Source organism: Protopterus annectens, chromosome 4.part1 (assembly GCF_019279795.1).
Source record: "Protopterus annectens isolate FY-2018-M chromosome 4.part1, PAN1.0, whole genome shotgun sequence".
Classification (NCBI taxonomy): Eukaryota; Metazoa; Chordata; order Ceratodontiformes; family Protopteridae; genus Protopterus; species Protopterus annectens.
This window is the reverse complement of record NC_056734.1, coordinates 927,361,737-927,388,083: the sequence shown is the minus strand read 5'-3', so window position 1 is coordinate 927,388,083 and position 26,347 is coordinate 927,361,737. Positions and strand designations below refer to the sequence as shown.

The following is a 26,347-nucleotide window of genomic DNA, read 5'->3' as shown; positions in this document are numbered from 1 at the left end:
ACTAAGATTAACCAAAATCTATGTTCCTGAATCTTGACATACTGCTGCAGTTCTGCCCCTCCACAGAGGTGTTCTTACCATGGATTCTGGAGAATCAGCCTTACAAGTCTGATTTGTAAAACTATGGAGCATATCACTGTGAGACTCATTAATTATAATATCAGCAATCGGGCTTGACCCACAACCATTTAGCTTTGTCAAAGGGAGATCATGCCTGTTAAATGTTGTTAATTTCTTTGTGAGGGTCACACTGTTATCTGTGCTCACACAGCTTTCCAAGCCTGGCAGTGCATTTCAGACCATAATGCAGACATGAATTGTAAGGAAACTGTTGACCTTAAATATAGATCGGATGTGGTAAGATGGAGAGCCAATTGGATGAAAGAAAGACCTTGTATGAGTCAAATGGCTATTTCTTCAAATAGAGCTTAAGTAACCAATGGAGTCTTATGGGTCTGTACTGCCTTCTCCCATTTCCTTCAGATAATTTGCCCCATCCACTATATCTTCTTCCACTTTACTGCATTGTTTCACCACCTCTTTTTTTTAAAATGTACTTCCTGACGTCATACTAGTTTCTGTTCTCCCACATCATATTTCCAAAACCTTTTTTAACACAGTTATAATTTACCCATTTGTTTTAAAACAAAAAAGTCCGGCTTTGTTAAGTTTTTCCTTTTTTCCCCTTGTTTCCTCTGTAGCAATCCTTTCTACCTTTGTTATGAGTTCTGTGTCTGTCACTTTAAGGTCTCTTGATCTGAACACATAAGATAATATACTGTAAAAAAAAAAAAGGCTCCAAGATGGTGGTACTGACATTATAATAATGAAGGCATACGCTATGTGTGGATATAAGCAGGTCAGGAAGACCTACACAGCTTTTTTAATCAAGATTGCAAAACAAGCATCTTCAAATAAATCTGCATGTTGCTGAATAGAAATATAAAATTAATTATTTTTTCAGAACTACTGAAGTGTAAAAACTTGATACTGAAAAATCTAAAAATGCATCAGAGCCAACCAAGAAGGTCTACAAAGCTGACTGTTGGTAAAAAATGCCAATAAATAGACTTTGGAATTTAAATTTAGTACTAGTGTACAATGCACCAATCTTATTTGGCATTCAGGAAAATGCTGTTGAGTACCTTGTTAGCTTACACCAGTCACTTGGTGGCACAATTAGGTTGCAGCCTCTGATATGTCAGAACAAAAGTATAAATCTCAGACTTTTTAGTAATATTTACGCTTGTGCAGTACATTGAGAGCTGGGGTGTGTACCCTCTATGCTTTTTTTAAACACCTTTATTCAATTCTCACTTGTGACATAGGCACAATTACATTTATATAAAAGTAGTCAAACTGTATTAACAAGTTAAAATTAACAAACATTAAGCTTCACATGTATTGCTATATATCATATAACCTAAGCAACATTACATAAAGTATTCAATTCCTGCCCCTTTTTGAATATCTTTATTAAACCATCACTTATAACATAATTATACATTTATATAAATGAAAAGAAACCACACCAGCACAATCATAGCTGCAAGCATTTTACATCACAAACCATACTGACACACTCCCAGTTGCAAACATTATACATCACTTATAATCTAATCAATCGTTTTCAGTCAAACATTACACAGTTCATTTAAGTCCTGCCTTATTTTAAAGCTTATTCCTCCCATGTATGTATTGTTCCCTCATTTCCCATTTTTCCTGTGTAGTTTGCTCCAACCTTTTTCTAAAAATCTCAATTCCAGTTGTTTTATCTCTGTTACTATATTAACTACTTCTAATATAGTTGGCTTAGATTTTGACTTCCATTTTCTAGTAATTACTTTTTTGGCAGCCATCATAATTAGAGATGGCAAGGCCTTACCATGTCTAGGCAATTCCAATTCTGTATCATAGCTCAGAAATCATCTCCCTCATCACACTAAACTGCCCAACCAGAATCTCTGAAAATGCATCCCACAGGGAATCCTTAAAGTCTGCCAACTCATTGCACTCCCAGAAAATATGTTCTCAATTACCTTTTTCTTTCCCGAAACACCTTCAACGTTTGCTATCTACTTGAGGAAACATTCTCTGGAGTCTACTTGGGCTACAAAAATATCTATGTAAACATTTCCAAGCAAAAATCCTAAATCTTCTAGATTTTTTTTGCATATTTGGGAGACTTACATATATTTTCCCATTGTTTCTCTATAAATTGTTTATCCAATCTCTATTCCCAATCCTTTATAACCTCCCCTGATTGATTCTTATAGTTATCATGCAATATTTTATATGCTCTACTAATTACTCCTTTTTTAATGGCAACTTCTGTTCTAGATTCTACTAAAAACTTGACTAATGCTGGTCTTTCATTTAGGAACCCCCAATTTATACTCTGATATCAATTGTTGATAGGGAAGGTAATCTCTAAATGCAGTCCAAATAAATTCTTGGCATCTTCCCATTCTATCATCTTTCTCTCTCTAGTTTTTTGCTCCCAATATGCTTGATCTAATATTAGATTGTGGTTTGTGAGAAGATAGGAACAGTAAAAAAAAAATCAGACAGAAATAGGGTTGCCAGACATCCCTATTTGAGCAGGATTGTCCCGGGATCAGCAGCCTGATCCCGAGTCTCGCACTGCCGGTTTAAATCCCAGTGAAACAGCCCTTCGCTTTTTTTTTTTTGATTGGCATACGGGCCAATAAAAAAATCGCTAAACACGGAGCTGCTTGTGTTTAATGCAGAACATCAGACAGTTCCGCATTAAACACAGCTCTGTTTTGTGAGTTCTTTGATTGGCTTGTATACCGGTATACGGGCCAATCATAAATTAAACACGAAACTTGTGTTTAATGCAGAACTGCCTGATGTTCCGTATTAAACATAAGTAGTTCCGTGTTTAAAGACCTTTTTTTTTTTGGTCCTCACTTATTGTAAAAGACCTTTTTTTTTTGTCCCTACCCGGCCAGTCAAAAATCTGGCATCCCTGGACAGAAACCAAAGACTGCTCAGTTTTAGAGACAGTCAAAAAGTCACAGAAGCATCACAGATACAATATTGGTCCAAAGCAGTATATTGTATTACTGTGTTGATTTATTCACAGGCTTAAGAAACTTGCCAGGAGAATACTACACACAAATAAATTGTGATGCTGTGTTAATGATTCATGCTCTAGAAAGTACGAGTGGGACTAGGTAAAGAATTTCAGTGGAAACAAATCTCAATCCCATGCAGATCATATACAAAATAATATAGGATGTTACTCAATCTGCATATGTATGATGAGAAATGAATGTATAGACCTGGCAAGTAACTGCACATAGTAAATACAGTGAACAGATAACACCTACTAGAGAAGCATGAAGTGCTGTTAAAAGAATTACGGATTGTTTGGATGATATTGCAGCTAACTGATAGGCAAAACAATGAAATAACTGATTATTGATTCTGATTTATAAATCCAGTCACTAAAAGACATTACAATGACATGAACGGTTGGTCCTAAGAGAAATCATCAGTAAGGAAAAAAACTCAGCTTAATTTTTTTCTTTTCAAATTAAAAAAAACATTGTGTCTAACGGCTGATATTCAAAGCTAAATGCTGCACTCTATTAATTAAAGTTAGTAAAATTTGGTAAAAGTTTTTTTTTTTTGAAAGGTGGCCTCTGTCATGTCCCATGGTACTATCTGGCTCCCTCTACACATTACTTGTGTATCAACTCTCTGATCCTGAGTTATGGACTGACTCAGTGACTGGAACAGCTTCTGATTTAAAGATTTAGCACCAGATCTGATAACTCATCTATCATTTTTACATGGTTAGTTGTATGTTTCATCATTTAAGTCAATCAACAAACAAATAAAGAAATAAATACATAATTTGAGCATGCCTTTGTTGTTTACTATAGAAAATAACCAACATACAAAGCTGGAGCTCTGAAGGTCTGGCCATATTTTTGTGATATGTATCCCTTATGAGTCTAAAATTTATCCCCAAAATAAGATGTGCAGTTATTTTTTCCAGCTGATAACAACATAGGTCTTATTATCTCTGAATTTCAGGATGAAGGACTCATTGCATTTATAGACATTTACAAAGTTACATTTTTTTGATGGACTGGATAAATGTCAAACTACTAAGTACTGATTGTTAAAAAATGTAAATAGTATGCTTTTGAGCCAGAATCAGCCATTTGCAGACTGCCACAAGCAAGTAGCAATTCACTGTCCTGTGTTGCAGCTAAATGAACATCTAATAATATGCAAATGTTCACTGTTTGAACATAGTGATTATTTACAAACAGATTTGAAGGAAATTACACACCAGTGTGTTCCAGACTGCAGATATTGAGACTACTTGGAGCAGCAGCAGGGCTAGTGGTCACATACTATAATTGTTAGTGACACTGGTTCTTGCAGATATGCTCAAAGTATTAGCTGACACTACACAAGCATTGCCATCAGCAGATGACATGCCCTAAAGTGTATCAAGTAAGATTTCATTGTTTTCTTTAGAGATGATTAAGACATCATGTAGGCCTTGTTTGACATGCTGCCACTCACAGAATCTGTAAAGAATGCTTGGCCTTCCATTACCTATGGAAGCCAATGCATGTATGGTACGTATATCTCTTTCTATTCTAGCTACAGTATGTCTCTTTCTGTTCATACAGGGAACATCCAGAGACCAGCTGGAGACACACTTGGTAGTTCATTGTACTCTACCTCTAGAATATTCGGCAAGGTCATCAACATTACGCTTCTACATGTGGATACACGTATATAGTTTTGTAGCACACCACAGGATATAAGAAATCATGCCCATAGCACAACAACTGCCATTGTTGCCTTTTTGGACTAATCATTAAAGCCAGAAATAACAATTTAGCTTATTCAGTCGTTTTAGATATCTCTAAACTTTCAATACAGTCTCATATAGCAAACTACTATCAAAAATGTCTGCTTTAGACTTTTCCAGTACAATAGTCACTTGGTTCACTAGCTACATATCTAACAGGCTGCAATCAGTTAAATGGCATTCTACTTACTCATCTTTTCTCCCAGTTAATACAGGTGTCCCAAAAGGCTCCATACTTGGCTCTTTCCTTTTTAACATATTTATAAATGACCTATACACATCCTCCCAATAAGCTACACTTACACAATATGCAGATGACTCCACTGTCATTTGCTTATCTAATAGTCCTTCCCAGTTGCAGTCTATCACTCAGCAGCCTTTCTTCTCTATTGAAAACTGTCTCAGTGACAATCAGCTTTTCCTAAATCCAAAGAAAACAAAACTGCTCTTTTCTCCCCAAATCCCAAATACACATAAAAGATACCTTCAAAATATCCTCTCTCAACAATACTGAAATTGAAGTTGTACCACACACAAAGTTACTTGGTGTCATAATAGATAAACATCTGAAGTCTGATCTTCACATTCAAAAGTGCATACAAAAATGCATCAAAAACTGGTGTCTATAGATCAAATAGATTCCTTACCAACTCCTCAGTAGTTACTGTAGCCAATACATACCTCCTTCCTTCCTTCACTACTATATGCGTCACCAATTTTCACCAACATTCAGATTAAGTTTAAGATTGAAACTTGAGATTTGCTAGAACAAAGTAGCTAGATTTGCAGCCTAGTCAGTTATACAAGTCCCACCACTGCTCCACCCTCAGATATTTAAACTAGCTTGAGTTATTTCACTGCCTCAAGTTCACCCAACTCCTTCTTGCTGATAAAATGGTGTACAAATCCTCATCCTGCCCAACAACCAGCACCATTCATAACCATTACCTCCATAATCAACTTCTTCGCTCATCTGAGAAACACCTCCTTGAAATCCATAAACCAAAAAAGTCTATCAGTCACAGCCTATAATCCTACTCAGTAGCCAAAGTCTGGAACAGTATTCCTACACATATCAGAGCAATGCCAGGCAGTCGCATATTCAAACAATCTCTAAAGAGATTTCTCCTTAACTCCTGGCTCTGTATGTCTCACACCAGGCTGACACCACACGTTACTCCTTCCTTCTCTTCCTTCCTCCTCCCTTCTTCCTTCTCTTGCTCTTCTTTCCCCCTTTCCTTTCCTCTCCTCTCTGATTAGACAAAGCACCAGTTACTTCTCCAATAGCGCCATATTTTAACTCCATTTTATAATCTCCCTCTAACTGCAAAATCTCTTTCCTTTCTCTTAGTCTTTTGCCCTTATTTAAAATGTCTGACATCTTTACCATTGGTTATCACTATGGATTGTACTTTACTAGGTGTTCAGTATCCTATGATTGTTGTTTAATAGTCACTGTATGATTTTCTGATTTGACTTTATTTATCTTGTATGTTGTTTGTTAACACACTTCATGTAATAACATTATGTAGTCTATTAATTGAACTATGTATGTTGGAGCTTTTCTCCCTGGACCTTCACTGAAAATGGGACTCATGCCCAGTTGGACTTTCCCAGTAAAAAATGTCAAATAAATAAAAATAAATAAATGTGTACCTTCCACATCATTGCCTGCTTCCCTGCAGTAGTGGGTGTCATACATTACAAACAGGAAGAAATACATTTAAGCCAAAAACCAATCATGGCAGCCGTGCTTGATAGCTACAATACTTATTTATTATGAAGCGCTTTTTGTTCAATAGCAATACTTGAACTTCTTCAGATATAATACAAGTTAATTAAGAACATTTAAATAGTAAAACAGTTAGATCACCTGATGTTCTACATCACTTATTTAAAGTAAAATATATCAATTTCCATTAGGATTCATTAATACAAAAGTAGTTAAAAACATTCTAAAATCCTGCTTATATCCTATCTTGTTTGTCACAATATATAATCAAGTTTAAATGAATATTAGATAGGTAACTATAAATGACTAAAAGACTGACCATATAAGTTAGGAAACATCTCATTTTTACTTTCCTATCATGACAAATACCTATCACCTATGTAATGAATTTCTATAAAATGCATTTATTATATAAATAAATGACCACATTCATAATTGGTACAACATTATTAGGACATTTCATATATTTCTTCAATAGTTAGTTGACTCCTAAATTTAATTAGTGTTCTGTAACTGTGTCCATATGTTTATATACATAAACTTTTAAGTTTTAGTAGAGGCATTATGGAACACATATCATTTAAACCAGGAATGTTATATGCATATGGTCGAACTTGCCATATCAGTTCCAGTCTCTCAAGCTCTATCTCCAGTGGTCCCCCTCTCATACTCTTTACCACCTGATCCAGTATCCAAAATTTGAATTCGTGATTGGGATATTCTTGGATGTGTTTAGCTAATGCATTATCTTGTTTGAGTCTACTTATACTGTATGTATCTTCATATATCCTGTCTCTTAGCCTACGTATTGTCTTGCCAACATAAAAGCAAGGACAATATTGGCACTTGGCGAGATAAACTGCCATTTTTCCCTTAGAGATGTATCTCTGAGAGTGGTTCCACTACTACAAAGCATTACCCTCTGAATTGTGGGTGGTTTTCCACCTAGGTCTTGTGCCTAACCTTTCATTAAGCTCTCCATTTCCATGTTAGCTCATCTGTTGTAATATTTGTACTTCTACCCTTACATTGTCTCCATACAGATGATCTTTTTTTCTATAGTGAATTTGGGGAATGGTATTTAACATTATCCTCACCTGATCATTTATCCTTTGTAACTCATCCTTCTAGCATTTGCTACTCTCGGTTTCTTCCTGTTTCTTTTTCCTATATATTTAAAATATGTATTCTCGCATTTTATTTTTTTATTCCCACTTGATGGCATCCTCTCCATACCTGCATTGTCTAATCTTAATTTTTCTTCTTGCCTTGCTTCTTGCTTGCACCAAACTTGTCTTGAACTGCCAACCCATTGTACTCAGTTTTTGTTTCCTGTATACCGTCTTTATTCCTAATATCACTCGTTACATCTCTTTTTAGACACATTTGTTTACTCTTTCTTCAGGATTCTCCTGTAATTCTTAGCTGTTACACCAACCACATTGAAACTGTCTCTTTAAATAGCTGCCATAATTCATCTGCCACTTGCAGCATCTCCTGTTTGCTAGCTCTGTATTAGTAATATCCTGCAGTATTCTGACTGTAACCTCTATTATCCCACAACTAGAGTTTAAGGTACTTATGTCTACCCTGGTCATGAAGCAAGCAGTTGGGAGGGCAATATTAGACAGTGGAGCTACTGCCTTTGTCCCTATCATCTCTTCCTCCCTGCATGAATCATTGTATAATATCCTCCCTGTCCTGGTTCTGTAAGAAACTTTCCTGCTCATGAACCAGTATTATTTCATTTTTTTATATACACTCTTTATATCCAGGACAGCTTCAGTTATCTTCCCATAGGCTGATGCATTTCACTACTAGTTTTATGTTTTGCCGCCTTCTATTCATTCCTTTGTCATTTATCATTATCTCTAATTGTGTTGGGGGACATTCCTTCTTTCCTTGCCTCCATCCCCTTCTTGCTGCTTCCCCTACTTCTTACAATATTATGCCAAACTAAGTCTCATGCTTTAAATATAATGTAAGTTTTATCCTTTGGGATCCAGGGAACAAGTGGCTTTATTCCCAAAATTTCCTTTTTGACAGGGATATAAGTGAAAGACCATTCAGTAGCCCAGGTATTTTGTAATCATCTTGCAGTACACATCAGAAATGAATGGCACCTGGGAGGAAGTTAAGTCCAAGCTGATAGAATATCTTGGTGATGATTATAGATGTCAGTGCTACAAGGATAGTAGATGACAGTGTTTGATGTCAGTGCTACAAGGATAGTAGATGACAGTGTTTGCTGTTCAACTTATCTTCATCTACAACTGCTTCCTGCAAATTGTCAACAAGTGTTTAAAATGCTGTATAACTGTGGTTTTAATATTGATACTGTATAATATGGCTTTGCATTTTAATTCTCTTTGTAAATATTGTAACAAGCTTTGTAATGTATTTACTAATATGTAATATAATACTGATATGCTATCTGTCGTTGACTATATAGCTAAATGTTTAATATACTGTTTATAGTCATTCTTCATGCCTTGGGATCAAGTCATGGATGAAGAAAGGTAACTGGACATATTTACATCTCCAGTTAACAACAAATAAATAAATAAACACAATTAGGCACCCAAAGAGAGAGAGTAGCAATGGAGCTAAAGAAAGAGGCCTAGGAGAGATGTTTATGAAGCAGTCTGCTGATTCATTCCACAAAACTTGCTGGTCAGGATTACTACTGCAGCTGTGCCTGCAACAGTAAAAGCTCATTCTTAGGAGAAATCATGGAGAAATACTATCAAGCAGCCTCTTATCAACTGGTCACCATGATGAAAGTTTGACCTCAGTTCTGAAAATTATTAGAAGATGAATGCAGTCCTTTCAGGAATTTCTTAACCTGTTTGACTAGGTCCTCTCACAGGAGGTGGTGCTAGGCAGTTGATAAAGTTAGGGTCTGTCTTTCATGCTGAAGTTGCAGTATATGTTATCATCTCTGCATCAAGAAGGTAGCAGTAGTGGAGGAGTTCTGGTCAGAGATACTAAAAAAGTATTGGACACCATCTTGGTTTTGTGGTTAAGTCTCCATGTCACCGTTGCTGTGAAGGTTATTGGTATTCCTTTGAACATGTAAACAGAAACAGTTTTGCCTACTTAAAAATGCAGCCAACAGGATGTGTTAAAAATACAGAGGAGCCCCAGTCCTTATAAAGGCCTATGCCAGACTGCTTGATAGGTGACTTTAACCAGTAGCTGAAACTTCAATTTAAGAGGAGAGATGCTAAATGCATCTTGCTCACCAGACTATAGGACTGATCAATTAATTTTGTGCATGTCTTTGAAGGATCATGGAAGTGTGCTAATCTAGTCTACCTTCATTTTCTGAACTTGGAAAAGGTTTATGACTAAATCCCATAAGATATGCTGTGAAAAGTTTTGGGGTAATATGAGTACCAGTACCACTTCATTTTCATTCTCTGTATTCAAATACCAAGAGATATGCCTGTATGCTCAGTATTATGATAAGACCTTAGAGGATAGACAATGAGCTTTCAAGGTAAAAAGTTTGCTTTTTTGTCAGTGATGAAATCCTTCTGGCCTTATCTGACCATGATACTCAGTATATGATCTAGTATTTCACTGCTGAGTATGAAATGCTAGGAATGAAAATTAGCACCTCCCAAAATCCATAGCCATGGTTCTTTTAACTAAAAAAATGGAGACTTGAAATCAATTGCCTTAGTTGAGGAGATTAAGCATTGTGGAAGTCAGAGCAACTGGCATCATGATACCAGCATTAGAGTCCAGGGTTTCATCTGCAGGCACCATATCTGTCTATGGCAGTGAAGTGACACTGCAGGTCTTGCTGTAATGGTCAGTCTATTTCCCTGCTTTCTACCTTACAGTCACTGGCCTTGGTCATTTACTGAAAGGATGTGATGACAGGTAGAAAATGCCAAAGTAATGTTTCTGTGCATTGTCACTGGTCTCAGTCTCGAGGACAGGCTGAAGATCAAGTCTTGTTTACAGAAAAAAATGATCCTGTACCTTGAAAACAGCCCAGTGAAGTGGTCTTGGCACCTGGTTATGATGCCATGATGGAAGCTCTAGACAGAGCTCTACCAGACAATCTTACAGGGAAGAGATATAGGTGTCACTCCAGAATGTACTAGAGAGATTATACCTCTCTACTTCCAAGGGAAACGCTGCAAATCCTGTGGAATAGCTTGAATCTGAAGCCATGTTGAGTCTGCTCTGTTCATATCGGTGCTCTGTAACAGACTTTCCAGGGTTATGGAGAACTACTACTTATTGTGTTGCTGATATTTTGCTTTTCCTTGCTGCCACCCACTAGCTCTTTGTGTCAGCAGTTACTTTAATAGGATTACTACTATTGTAAGTTATGATGCTGCTCACATAGTTCAGGAAGTTTCTATCCATCTGCAGTCCACAGGTACTCTCTGAAGATACCAAACCATTCAACTGCTGTCCTTGGTATCCTACTCTGTGGGCATGTAATGTCTGAAAGACTGAAGATGCAGGATGACAAAATATGTTTACAATGTCACATTTTTACAAATCATAAGTTAAAATAGTTTTATGCTGTTTGCTAAAGTTCAGAGGAAACCTTGTTTTGGGTTGTTAAATTATAAAATATATGTGTGGTGTGTGTCTATATATGTGTGTGCAATATATGTGTATATGATCTACACACATATATTTATACATAAACAATAAGAATCTACATGTACTTAGTGAAGAGGAAATACAACGTGTAACCTGTGAACAGTAAGCTGTGCACCTTTAACTTATAATACAATTTCAATGATACATTAAGTAAACTGTTGCTGCTGCTTGCCTTTTATGTTCCTTAGTACAGAACTTAGTAAGCAAAAAAAAAAAACAAAAAACAAAAAAATGAAAACCTGATTATGCATATGCACATCATAACACAATGTGGTATATTCAGTGTTTAACAGTACTCAGGAAAAAATGCAGTATACTAACCTGTCCCTTCTGTTCCAACTCTTTGAGTTCCTTCAGTAGCTGCTCAACTCGAAGGACGCTGTCAGCGGTATTAGACAAGGCTGCCTGGGTCTCCATCAGATTATCCAAGGACAGCATTACCTGGTACACAGCACAAGACAGTAAGATAAATACTGGCAGAAAGCTACATCACATTAACACGCCACCTTTTCACTTACATGACTTTTCGTTACTCCAAACTTAAATAACATTTCATTATTCCAACCTGTGCAGGTTATTTTTTAGTTCTACTTGAAACAGATTTTTTTAATTAATATAGTTTTTTCCATATTTATACACTATAAAAGACAAGATTGTAATGACATTTATACATGCATAAAAATTCCATTAAATTATAAAGTCAGATTGTGGTATAAATGTTGAAAGCATCCAAAATGCCTTGAATTAAAATTTATTGAGATATCTTTAATTGAGGGTATCTAATCAGCTGCACAATTACTCAGTGTCAGCATTTTACAAAAAACAATAACTACAATATTTCTAGGTAAGAGGCTATGCACAATGTACACTGAGCTATGAAATAAATATTCCTAATTGGATACAATTACACTTAGAAGCTACAGACAAATGTTACACTGCTTTTCTGAAAATCGACTTTCTGTGTGATGTACTTTGTAAACTATAACTCAGTCAACTACACTTTAAGCTGTATACTTTAGTTAGCAGCTACTGGAAGTACACACCTCACTGCAATAACAAAAAAGCCTGTCTTGACATACACTGATACAAACACACAAGCAAAATCACATGCACACATGCATGCACAGACCATATACTCCACAGACACATACACAAATATGAATCAATTGGCTGGCAGACAGACAGAAGTATTAGTTCTTTTAGTGTTCAAAATCTACCAATAGCAACAGTCTATAATGCTTTAATCACTATTACTCTGCAAAATATCATAAATGCATATTTAGCCTGAGGCACCTTTCCTGAGATTTGGAAATCTGCAAATGTAGTCCTTATTTATGAGAAGTTCTCAAACTCTACCAAAGCATCTTACAACTTTCTCATCTCTCCAACTTCTTCAAAAATGCAGTTTCATTTCTGATCATACAATAGATGGATAACTGTGCTTTAATTTCTGATAAACTGTATGGATATACGAGAGGTGCCAGCACCATCTCTGTTCGATTGACTTTCACTGAGCACATTTACATATAATCTGACATGTGGATTTAGGACAACAAATACATGCTGCATAAGTGGACATAGCTAAGGCTTTTGATGGGGCACCACAAAACACCCTATTTGATAAGCTTATTGACGTCTGTCATTAACCCTAAGGTAATTCTCTGGCTTCCAAATTACCCACATAATAGAACTGACATACAGTTCAGAGAAACACAAGGATCAGTACTCTGTCTTCTTCTCTTTTTCAATATTTGTTAAAGACACCTCATTATCAATGCTAAAGCACTAGCATGTTTATGTATGAGGATGGCACAGAACTATGAAACTTTGATAAGAGCAATAGAGATACTGAGAAAGCCCTTAGAAGAACTATAATCTCAGCATTCTTCTGTTTGTAGAATTAGAGTCTCAATGCTAGTATAAGTAAAACTAAGCCCATTGTGTTTCATACTCCAAATGGACTATATACATTCAAAAACAGACGTTCTGTTCTTACTCCAGATGGGACTGGCATGTACCCCATCTCTGTCTCTACCTTTATTCCTACTCATCAATACAGGTTACTTTTTCTAACAAAGCTTACTGGCAGTTATCACAAATGATTAAGGCTCTGAGCTGCTAACAAGCTTCTTACTTTATTGAAGGGTGCATGATGTGATTTATTCTGCCTACTGTGGGACTCTGGCCAACTTACTTACAGTTCTTCTGTGTTACTCCTGAAAAGGGGCAGTTATGCCTAGTGGGGATAACTGGTTGAGATAAAGTGACATTCAGCCTCTCCAAGAAACTGTTTTATTACTGCTTCAGACAATAGCATCACTATGTTACCTTGAAGAAGACACACCACCCTCTTGTGCACCTCAAAGCTAAAGGACTACTAACTGCCATTAGCTTTTTATTCTGTAATGTGTTGTATTCAAGGTATTGCATTTCCTTTTTGGAACATCCCACTTTAGAAACCAATCCAGATGTCCTTCTCTTCCAGGTCCCCCTACACTGGTCTTGTACATCTTAATCTGATCCATTATACTCATCAGTGCTGCTTTCTCAATAAATAGCCAGAACATGGAACTCAGTTTACTCACTATTTGGGAGCCAAAACCATAAATGAACTTTTTTTCTCAGCCATATTAATTCCTGTTACTCTTCTTTACAGAAAACACATCTGTTATACTAGAAATATTAAAACTCTTTATCCCTATACAAAACAAAACAAAAAAACCACACAAGTCCACCTGTGGTTAAAAGGAATGGCAACAGAGTGTATGTTTTATACAGCTTTCATTACACTTTGCCATTCACATGCTTTTGCTTTTTGTGTTGCCACTTATAACGTGTCAAGGCTGAAAATGGGCCTTTAGTCCAATGTACCATATATGGAATAAAATATACAAACACTAACAGGCACATATTACACTTATTATGTATCTGAAGATCAAACTTAGGCTGGTAACATTAGTCATGGATAATCACAGTGCTGCATATCTGTAGGGAATCTGGGCACATTTGTTTAAAGGGCGCAGTTAAGGTTTAACACAGGACTGCGAGAAAGTAATGTCAGTATTTCAAAGGTGTGCAGGACTTGCAATTATGGCCTGGAATCTAGGTGTAGAAAAGACTAACCTCCGGATTTAATAAAATCTGTGTATACACTGTGTAGAGCCTACACAGAATGTATCCATGTACATGGCCATGGTTCCCCCGCAGCAGCGCCCCATGCATATTAATGATAGCACGCTGCCAAGGGAGAGCATAGGAACAGAATTAGTGAATCCGTGTAGGGAGAAGTGTACAGGCTACCCATAGTTGTGGATGCCTGGTCAGATGTTATGTACAGGGTGAGGCTCCATGTAATGCTCCCCGCTACTGTTGAAATGTTGTGAATTGTTTCAAATGTGTAGTATTTTATTTTTATGAATGTTTTCCTCTCTGTATGTTTACACAGCATGGTGAGAAGCACAGCAATGCCAAGCTGCACTCACATACTGACAGCTGACACCTGCTACACATCTAAAAATAGAAACCGGATGTAATTAATTATCATGATGAAATCATTTTATTTATTTATTTTTTTGTTTCCATTTGCACAGCGCTCAAACATACATAGCCGACACCTGCCAAGCATTTAAAATAGAAACCGGATGTAATTATGTCTAGGTTTGTTTAAGCCTGTTTGCTTGGTGGGAGCATGGTGCTCAGCAATGGTCACAGGTAGCCTAGTAGTGTATGTGAAGGTATACTAGTTATGCTATCCAAGTAGCTGAATGGATAGAGTTATGACCTAATGTGTATTAGGTCCTGGGTTCAAGCCCATAGCAGTCATAACATGTCTGTAATTTAATTTACTGTTTTTTTTTAATTTAATAAAAAAATTGTGAAATATGGCAGTGCTGTGCTGTGTGAAGCACTGCTTAAATATGCTAACAGCTACTATAGTTTACACTGTGCTTAAGCATCACGAAAACCTCAGATGTGCGAATTTTCCTGTTGCTCAGCTATACCTAGCTGGTTTGTGCACTGCTAAGCACCACAGAGCTTTTTTGAATGCAGCTCAATGATGTGTAAGGGTGGGAAAACAGCCTATATTAAGCGCAAAAGGTGGGAATTCTGCACCATTCCTTAGAATCTAATTGACTGTGGATATGGCTGGTGGTGCTGGTGAAGCTACGTGTTTTTAAGCCCAGAGATGGGGTGTTCAGGAGTCCAGGGTCTTTGTTGGGCTCTTGGTAAAAAATTATGAACCCAGGATGCTACAGGGCAGTTTCCAGGGCTCAGAGTGTAAGGCAGAGGCCTGGGACCAGTTGGCCAGGAAACTCACCAGTGTTACTGGTATTCCTCAATCAGGTGAGCAGTGTCACCACCATTATGACAACCTGAAGAGGAAAAAGAGGGGAACCATGGAAACCTGGGTCCAAGAAGTCAGAGCTGGGAATGCCCCACAAATATGTAAGTATGTTTTCCACTGTTTTACCAATATGTAAGCTGAATGTCTGCAAAACTGGTATGCATAATAGTGTTCTTCTCTCCCAACAGCTGCAGCTAAGATAGCTTGCAATGTAGAGTCCCATGTCAGGCACCTGGCTAGGTTGCACCGTGAGTGTGGTATGCACAGATTTATTATACTAAGTGAAGTGCAATAAGCAAGAAAGAGCAAAGCATTTACTGCAATAAAGTATACACAAAAAAAACTGTAGTGTAATTAATGAGCAATTAGAGGTGGAGTGCAATAAATGAACAATAACAACTGTATTGCAATGAACAATACCAATAACATTAAGCAAAATGGTGTACAGCAGGATTGTGTTGTTATAACCAGTGCAGTAGAGCTATATGCATTACTTGTCTATGGCAAGGTTACTGCAGTTAAGAGTAACACTGTAATAGCTGTCGAATGCAAAACTAATAGTCTGGAAACTGTATTGTTTAACTCATAGTACAATCCAAGGCTGTCGCCAGGCCAGTATCGGTCACATAATGCTCTCTGTTCCTCCTACTTCTGGTAATAAAGATATATGGGTGAGGTAGCCCACTCTATGAGCAGATATTGTGTGGACTTCCCAGACATTTATCACAATACCAATAAAGTGTTAACCAGCATTGTTGCTTCCTAAATAAATCTGATGTAATATATGCGGTACAATTGTACTCCATGCATGTGTGTTCTGCTGTCACCACAGTCAGTTATAACACTGTAATAGTTCTAGAGTACAAAATGAATGTCCTGCAACATGTACTGTTCAACTCATACTATGGTACAAGGTTTTTCTCCAGGCCATTATCAGTCACATGTTGTTGTTGTCTTTCGGCTTTTTCTGGTTAGGGGTCGCCACAGTGGACGTCCGGTCCGCTAATGATTGGCAGTAGATTTTGACGAATGCTGAGGTGCCAGCTCAACATTCAACCTTCAATGAAGGCATGCCCATTTACGCATGTCTTTCGAACACCCACCCAACTGCAGGGAGGACATGCAGACTCCACACAGAAGGCACTCCCTGCACTCCAGCCGAGAATCGAATGGGAGAACCTCTTGCTGTGAGGCAACAACACTACCACTGCACCACCGCAGATGTAGGCCATTATCAGTCACATAATGCTCTCATTTTCTTCCACCCCAGGAACAAAAGGTATATGGGTGAGGTAGCCCATGTTATGAGCAGACATTGTGCTTAAATTTCACAGACACATCAGCAATACCAATAAAGTGTTAATCAGTATTGTTGATTCCTAAATAGATCTGTGTAACGATTTCCACAGGTGCATAGGTAGGTGCTAGGCTATTGACCCTAGGGCCTATACAAGCCTAGCCAAAAAGGTACCTTGGCTTTCGCCACCCAAGAAAATTATTTTCCTGTGCCCCTGTTGAGCAGAGCCACAGAGGTGATCCCTGGGGTGAATTTCCTATTTCCCATCCAATCATCAAGATTTTTCTTGAAGAGTGCTAATGAAGAGCTTTGTTTGATATAGATAGGTAGTTTGTTCCAGAGTATGGGAAGTCTCTGGGACAGGAATCTATTCCTCCAGCATGTTCTGTTTATTGTGGCGACAAGGTTTAGGTCCCTAGAGTGTATAGCTCGGAGGGATTGGGATTTCTTTAAGTGGAGCATGTCCAACAGCTCTGGGTTTGACATAGCTTTGTATGTTAGGCAGAGATAGCCTCTGAGTAGGCAATATGCAACAGAGTAAAGCTGGAGATTTTTGAGGCGGTCTGCGTAGGGCATCTGTTTGAGGCCAGTAATCCTCTTTGTGAGGTATTTCTGCGACCTTTCCAGTTGTTGTAGATGTCTTGTGGGGTATATACCAAAAGGGGTGTTGTACTCTATAATGGGTCTAATGAGTGACAAGTAGAGAGGAACAATGACCTCTTTTTTCCTGGATGAGAAACCTTTTGTGATGAGGTGTGCCACATAGAAGGATTTCCTGACTACTGTGGTGATGTGATTATCAAAGGAGAGGCTACTGTCCACCTGTGTCCCAAGGTCTCTTATCACACTTTCGGTGTTAAGTAGACTGTCACCTATATAGTAGCTCATGGGTACAGAGTTTTTACCAAAGGAGATGACAATGCACGTTTTGGCATTGAGCTTGAGGCCATGGCTTTGACACCAGACATCTGCATCAGTGAGGCCCTTTTGTAGGATGTCCACATCATTAGGAGTTTCAATTATGGCTCCAAGTTTGCAGTTATCTGTGAACGTTGTTAGCCAAACACATTTTGTGTTAGCCTGTACTTCAGAAAAGTAGATACCAAACAGGAGAGGACCCAGGACTGAACCCTGTGGTACTCCACTTGTCACTGGTCTGAAATCGGATTCGGAGTCTGCTACTTTTACAGTATGGGTTCTGTCAGTGAGCCAGTTGTAACCCATCTTGTGACATAGGGATTTATACCTAGTTTAGTGAGTTTATCTATAATTCCAGAGTGGGGGATAGGTTCATAGGTTCATAGGTTCATACTAGGCTATCTGCCCGAGGGCATTTACAAGCCTAGCCCATAGTTTTGTGGCTTACGCCACCCCTTTAGTATGGGAAAACCCATTATTTTGCTGTGCCTCTCATCCATTGGTCAAGATTTCTCTTGAAGTCTTTGGGTGATGAATCTATCCCTCAGCATCCTCCATGATAGTCCGGTCGTTTAAGTTAAGTCTCCCTCTCTTGGATCTATGATGGATCTAGATTTTTGGTGAAGCATATTCATCAAATCTGGGTTTGACATGGCCTTGTCACCTCTGAGCAAGCGGTAAGTGACTGAATAGAGCTGGAGTTCTGGGATGGTGTCAAAAGCCTTGGCGAGATCTAGATAGGCTGTGTGTACCACCTTACCCTCATCTACGGCTTTGGTGACTGCTTCAAAGAAGTCAATCAGGTTTAGGAGACATGATCCACATTTTACAAACCTGAACTGGGTGGGGTCCAGAGTTTGGAGAGTACCAATGTCTTTGTTTATAAGTTCCAGGATGATACGTTCCATGGCCTTGCAGACCCGGCCTTCCAGTACGGCTGTATTCCTTGCATGTCTGTACTAAGTTGCTGCAGTCAATTATTACAGTATTTGCAGATGTCCCCTGCAGTCACAGCTATTGGGTTCTATTCCCATGCCTGCCATTTAAGGCATGACGGCTATCTTGTTTATGTACTGTACACAAACATGCCTATCAAGTGTTACAATTTCTCATAATGTAATTAAAACTGCCTAATCTGTCTATCACAGGATTACCAGAAAAATGATTACCTGGAATGCAATGTATTACCAAATCCACTTACAGAACACTTTGGTAGTTATACAAGTCCACATTATGTGAAACTGTTCTGTGTAGCTGTGTACCTGCATTTGTTATTGCTTGGCCCATACTGACCCATGCTAACAGCTTAAGAGGTATGTACGTGCTACATCAGCTATAATATAATTGCAGTCACTGTACTCAAAACTGACACTACACACCTGTAGAGTATTTATTATCACAGTTTTTAGGGATATAATCTGCAAAATCAGTAATGGAATATTTTTCTCTCTCCCCCCCCTTATCTTCATTTATTTATTGTTATTTATTATTATGATGTAATATTAACATATTTAACTATATTTTGGAAAATGTGGTTTATTATTGTTATGTTTTATTATGATTCAATATTAACATATTTTGTTAAACTAACTCTTTTGTTGGCCTCATGTTTTAATTCCTATTGGCATATTGTTAGCATACTGACTGTCATGTTATTTACTGTTGTGTTACATATAATATACATTAATATGTATTTGGATTAATTAAAATGATGTTCCATTATATTAATACTAACAATGGTTTGGCTATAACTAACCTTAACTTATTGCTATACCACATTTACTACAGGACGTTAAGGTAGGCCAGTTCCAGCTGATCCACCTACCTTGCTTCGTCTGGCCATGGCACTGAGTCACAGTACATCTGGAACCCAGACTGGTGGTGCCTCCTCTGCTGCCCTGGCATTACCTGTGGTGTCAGGTAGTGCCTCCCCATGGGACGGGGAAGGGCCCCCCTCTGGGAGTGGTGGCTTAGGGGGAGTTGTCATCCAGGCTGAGCTGATGGTCTTGGGGCACAGGATAGTCTACTGTAGGTTTGACCGCTGCTTGCGCCAGATTGAGGGCATGCTGGCTGACCTGATAGAGCAGCCTCTTCCTGGTGCCCACCCTCCAGTACTACCACCCCTGGAACAGTGAAGAAGTAGCGCCGACAGTCCAATCGGTGAGGATGTGAGTCATGCTGCTGCTTTTTGGAGGCAAATGAGCCTTGGATTCCACAACACCCTCCCTATCTAAAGTGCTCACACCCTCATGTCACACACCACCCATGTCTGCTGTCTTGTCTGTCTGTAAAATGCATCCTCACCTACCCAACTTACCTCCCCCACATGCACCTATGTCCCTTCCCCAACATTCCACTCTCACCTTAAAAAAAAAAAAAAAAAGAAAAATAGGCACCTGCCCTAAAAAAAAAAATCATCCCATACATAGCTCTCCGTTTTGCACACATGTCCACTGGACACACGAAATTTGGTCCAATTAGCATAACAGTGCAGTTATGTTATCCTCACCCCTCTCTCTGGGGTTGAGAGTTCAAAGTTATGTACAAATTCTGTGAAAGTGCACAGTTGTTGCTGTACAAGAAATGGATAGCTATGGTTCTTTCCTACACCCTTCCTGCACATCCCTACCTGCCTTTTGCTATGTTTTCCTTCCTGCTTGTACTCCATTTCACCACTTTCCTATCTCCCCATTTTTCTTTTCTTTATATTTTTTAGCATGTTGCTGCATGACATGCTGTAGCTTTGCTAAGTTCAGCTAAATAGAACTATATTGACTATATATGTTTTGAAACTTGTAATACACACTTACAAAATAAACATCTGTCCTATGTTTTGAACCCAAGACCATCACACCTGCAGACCAGTGCATTAACCTGCTAGGCCACACAACTCTTAATTAAAGCAGGTGGTTTAAACAAAACATAGTAATAGCCAGTTACAGTCATTAACCAGTCATTAACCATGTTTCAGCAGAACTGCATGCCTCGCCTCATCATGCAGACTTGATTAAAATGTAATGGAAAGAAGGAGAGTGTACTTTGGACTCTGGTGCAAAAGTACACCACTAGAAAGCCAAAGACATAATAATGGATGTAAGTGAGGCCTGTGATAGCAGGTAAATTCATCCTTCAGCAGCAACATTTGAAATTTTGAAAGTTATCTTTTGGCCTGCTTGTGGTGAGGAAGCTTCCCCAGACCCTTTTCAGTGTGCACACCTACAACACACTTGGTCAATCTGCATCATCGCAGCTTGGGTCCCCCCCAGCAACTGCAACATTGCCAGTTAAAACCACTGCTATGGTCCGGTTTCTCCCTACAGTTATTGCAAGCCAAGAATCACACTTTTTAATAAGGATACCTACCAGACAAGTCTGCATAGCACACTTGGTCTACCTGCATCATCGCAGCTTAGGTCCCCCCAGCAACTGCAACATTGCTAGATAAAACCACTGCTGCGGTCCAATTTCTCCCTACAGTTATTCCAAGCCAAGAATAACACTTTTTAATAAGGATACCTACCAGACAAGTCTGCATAGCACACTTGATCTACCTGCATCATCGCAGCTCGGGCTCCCCTGCAGCAACTGCAACATTGCCAGATAAAACCACTGCTATGGTCTGGTTTCTCCCTACAGTTATTCCAAGCCAAGAATAACACTTTTTAATAAGGATACCTACCAGACAAGTCTGCATAGCACACTTGGTTTACCTGTATCATCGCAGCTTGGGTCCCACCCCACACACCAGCAACTGCAACATTGCCAGATAAAACCACTGATGTGGTCCAGTTTCTCCCTACAGTTATTGCAAGCCAAGAATAACACTTTTTAATAAAGATACCTACCAGACAAGTCTGCATAGGTGACTGGATATTTACAGCTCTTGTTATTAGGAGATGTGATCCTTAACAGTTATGTTTAAAACATTGTGACTGGTTATTTACATTTCCTTTTACAGCACATTTGTTAATTTTACTAGTTATTTTTTAAATATTGTTTTGGCCAGCGTACACACATGCAAGGGCCCCCCCCCCAGGCAACTATAGCTTTGTCTATTGCCGCTGGGTGGCATAACTTAACAATATACTTGCTGTACCTTGTCCTAAATAGAGCTGTCGCCACAGTGAATACTTATAAAGTAAGGCAAGCACCATTTACTTGGTGTATTTTGTCCCCAGATAGATTTACCCTCCTTTGTATTAGTTGCACAGCAAGGCCATAAAGTAGTGTTTCTGCAACTAACTGCTTACACACCTAATTTCCTGCTTCTACCTCTTTTTTGCTTACATTTACATTGCAGCTCCAAGGCTTCCACTTCTTATGCTGATTGCTTTTCTTTGCAGTCTTCTGTGAATGGGGCAGGCCAGATATCTACCTGCTTTTTCTGATTATACCTTCCCTCATTTTGTATCACCCTCCTCCCCCATGCACATTAACTAGTCTATATTAGTGGGTCTCCTTGAGTGGCGCCATTTTGAAAGTTATCTTTTGGCCTGCTTGTGGTGAGGAAGCTTCCCCAGACCCTTTTCAGTGTACAGACCTGCAAGTAAGTGCTGCAGGTGTTTAAGCTCTACTCAAATGTTTGTGGTGCACCTGGTTTAACAGGCATGTTTATGTTTTCCAACTGAAGTACTTAGCTAACTTTATGTAGTCTAGGGATCTAACTGACGTAGTGATTGGTTTTACTACAAAAACTGTTTACTGTTACATATGCTGTTATGCTCACAATAGTCTAAGGAACTAACTGAAGCTGTGACTGCTTTTACTACATAAACTGTTTGCTGTTAAATATGCTGTTATGCTTACAAGGAATGTGGCTGGAGACTTGTGTTATGTGATGCATACAACTACAGTAAACAAGTGCTACATTCTCCATACTTTCCTTACCTCTGAGCTTACCTACCTAACCACTGATTGTTCTACACAGTCTTGTCTTCTTCCTTCTCCTTGGCTCTACCCACTCCATTCGCCCTGCGGGCTCACTCCGCTCCCCTACCCTACCCCCAATTCCCACCCACCCCCAGTGCTACTGCACTTATTCTAGCCATAAGTCCCCTCCCCCATCTCACCCAAACAGCTCTCACCTTCTCACTATCCCCTCACCTCCCATTCTCTAATACTCTCTCACTCCCCATTCCTAATCATTAAAGCTCTAGATACACTTCCATACTCCTCCCTCCTACACTGTCACCAATAATCATATTACATCCTCAACACCTAACCCCAACTCTTCCATTATACCTAAATCACACCATGCCTCTTCAAACCATTCTCATCCTTTCCCCTTAGCCTACTACTCGTAATTCTTCTATACCATGCTACCTCTTATTCCTCTTACAAACTACCCCCTTCTTTCCTATCCCCTCTTTACCCCACCATCACCCCTAACACACATCATAACTCTGCAACATCTCATTTTCACACTATATCCTCCTCCCTAGTGCTTCAAAACCAACTTTCCTGCTTTAAGCTAAAACTCCTATCCTCCTCAATGAAACGTCATATTCCCAAAGCACTATTGTACCTCCCACCAAACTCTAGGAGCAAATCCAAACCATTGCTCTCATTCACATTTTCTGCCTATGCCTAGCAGGAGACATACACCCCAACCCAAGACCTAGTACCAGCAGCAATCCATCTCCCCCCATTACCACCCATACTAACAACCCTAAATACCTCAAGATCCTGACCATCAATACCCAGAGTCTAAGAAACAAATTAGCCCACTTCCACACTTGGCTATCCCATACCCAACCTGACATGGCAAAAACCCAACATTTCAGACTCTGAAATACTACCCCTCTGGGTTTCAAGTACTTAGACAAGACCGCCAAAAAAGAAGGGTGGAGGAGTACCCTTAATCTACTCTAGCCTACTCTCCATCACTCCCTAGCAAAATCCTATTCCACAGTTTAACAACGCTGAATTAGTCATAGGAAATTTCAAACTAAATAACCAGAAAAGCATTTGTGTTATAGCCCTCTATATCTCCCCTGGAAACAACATTAACAAACTTGAGGAAATTATTCTATGGGCCTCATATAATATCAAGCTTGAGACATACATCCTAGGAGATGTGAACATTGACTGGAACAAAATTACTGCCAATAACCACACCATTTCAATCAATCTATGTAATTTCACTCAACTCACAAATGCTATAACCAGACCTAATAAAAATAACCCCCCAGGCTCCATACTGGACTGGATCCTTGTCTCCCACCCAAACAAAATCTCCCACACTGGCACCTTACCAGACTCTATCAGTGATCACTTAGCAGCCTTCATCCATAGAGTAACCCCCTCCTCTCATCTACACCAATATATCCATACTCAGAATCTCAACAACTTTAACCCAACAACTTTTTCCAGTTCTCTCAAACTGATAAATTGGACACACTAAAAACGGTACCTCTGGACAGTGCTGTCAAATTCTTCAACTCAACCTTCTTAGACAATCAACTCCCAAGCCCCTCCAAGAATAAAACATATAAAAAACAATTCTGCCCCTTGGCTTACTAAAGATACCGAAACACTCATGCACAAAGAGACAAGACCTGGAAACTCTACCATCATAATATGCACCCTGACACCCTTCTTAAATATAAACAACTCCGCAACTTAGCCAAATAATGTATCATACAAGACAAAAAGCATACTATATCAAACTCCAGTCTAACCACTCCTCTAACCCCAAACAATTCTGGAAATCCATCATCTCACTTCTCAACCCAGGCATCAAAAACAACCCTTGCCCTGACTCAAGTAAATCTGACCCAGAAATAGCTACTCTGCTCAACTCCTTCTTTACTAACTGTATATCAGATCTCACTAAAACATTCCCAAACAACAACACCCCCCCAAAATCAAACCCTCTGCCCAACCTTTCACCCCAAACTCACCTCCCATATTCCACCTCAAACCCATCCCCACCTCATATATAAAAAAAGTCTATTTAAGCTTAAGTCTTGCTCCAATGCCCCTGACAATATCCCCTCACTCTTTTTAAGAATTGCAGCAGACAGCATCGCTATCCCCATTAGCATACTCATCAACAGATCCATACAAAAATCATATGTCCCCAAACTGTGGCGTGCAGCCTTTTTCCTACCCCTCCATAAAGGAGGCAAAAATAATAACATCTCCAACTTCCGACCCATAGCGACTCTCTCCCCTATTTCAAAAATTCTTGAGAAATGCATCCACCTCCAGCTCATGCCATTCATTACACATAACCAACTACTCACCCCAACACAACATGGGTTCTGTCCTGGCCATAGCACAATAACAGCTCTTCTCTCTTTTCTATGACATCGTAAACCATGCCAGTGACTCAGGAGAACTTGTATCCACAGTCCTCCTTGACCTCTCCAAGACTTTTGAGACAGTCTCCCATACCCACCTTCTTCACCACCTTTCCAATCTTAAACTATCACAAAACATCATTACCTGGTTCAGCAGCTACTTCTCTGACAGATCTCAGGCAGTAAAATAGAAGATTGTCACCTCAGCCTTCCTTCCCACCCCAACCAGGGTACCCCAGGGATCCATTCTTGGTCCTATGCTCTTTAATATCTTTATCAATTATTTCCATGCAGCCATTCCTAACAATATGCAGATGACTCAACTTTAATTTGCTCTGCATCAAACCTCCCTGAGCTCCAAAGAAAAACTTAAACTGCCTTCTCAACTCTGAGAACTGGATGCTCCAAAATTACCTCTCTTTGAATGCCAACAAGTCAAAGATCCTTCTATTCTCTCCCTCAAAATATATCCACCTAGACAAAACCTCTTTCAAGATTACAAGCCTTGCCAACTCCACTATAGAAGTTGTTCCTTTTGCTAAACTTTTTGGAGTTACTATTGATGAACACCTAAATTCAATACCCATATTCAGCTAAATATAAAGAAAACCCATCAGAAACTTGGCATGCTGCAGAGACAATCCCACTTCCTCTCCCCCTCAACAAGACAGACCCTCACCACCACCTTCTTACTACTTTCACTAATGTATAGTGCTCCCCTACTAACCAACCTATCTTCCTCCATCTCTTCTAAACTAGAACCTTGTTACAATAAAATCTCCACCACTTCCAAATACTCCACTCACCACTGTAAACCTCTCCACCAGCTGCAATGGGTAGAACTCCCAAACTACCTTGACTACCTCCAACTCATCACCACTCACAAGCTTATTTTCAAACCAACTGTATGCCTAGCACTAACAAACATATTAACATTATACACCCCAAACGGAACTCTAAGATCTACCCACTAAAATCTAATCTCTGTTTATAAACCAAACTGTCCCGCTTGCCAGGCTTCTCCTATCCTTTTCCGTCGCCAAAAATTGGAATTCTCTCCCTCCATCTCTAAGAATTTCTGAGAACTCTGAACACTTCAAAACCCAGCTGCATTCTTACCTCTCCCAAAAATGGAAATGCAATTGCACCACCTACCTAACCTGCTTAATACATAAATACTTTATAACACACAAAGTTTGTTTTTCCTTGCACACTATTGATTAACCCTATGTACTGCCTTCATGCTAATGCTATG

At 39.0% G+C, this 26,347-nt stretch overlaps 1 protein-coding gene across 4 annotated transcripts in view; it reads right to left on the bottom strand.

Moving 5' to 3' along the window:
* LOC122801123 (guanine nucleotide exchange factor DBS-like) overlaps positions 1–26,347 on the bottom strand; it is a 3,406,519-nt gene that overhangs the window by 2,287,805 nt on the left and 1,092,367 nt on the right. For all 4 annotated transcript variants that reach the window (XM_044070650.1, XM_044070651.1, XM_044070652.1 and 1 more), the window contains exon 10: positions 11,550–11,669. In XM_044070650.1, coding sequence (XP_043926585.1) covers positions 11,550–11,669 — 120 coding nt within the window. The remainder of the gene's footprint in view (positions 1–11,549; positions 11,670–26,347) is intronic.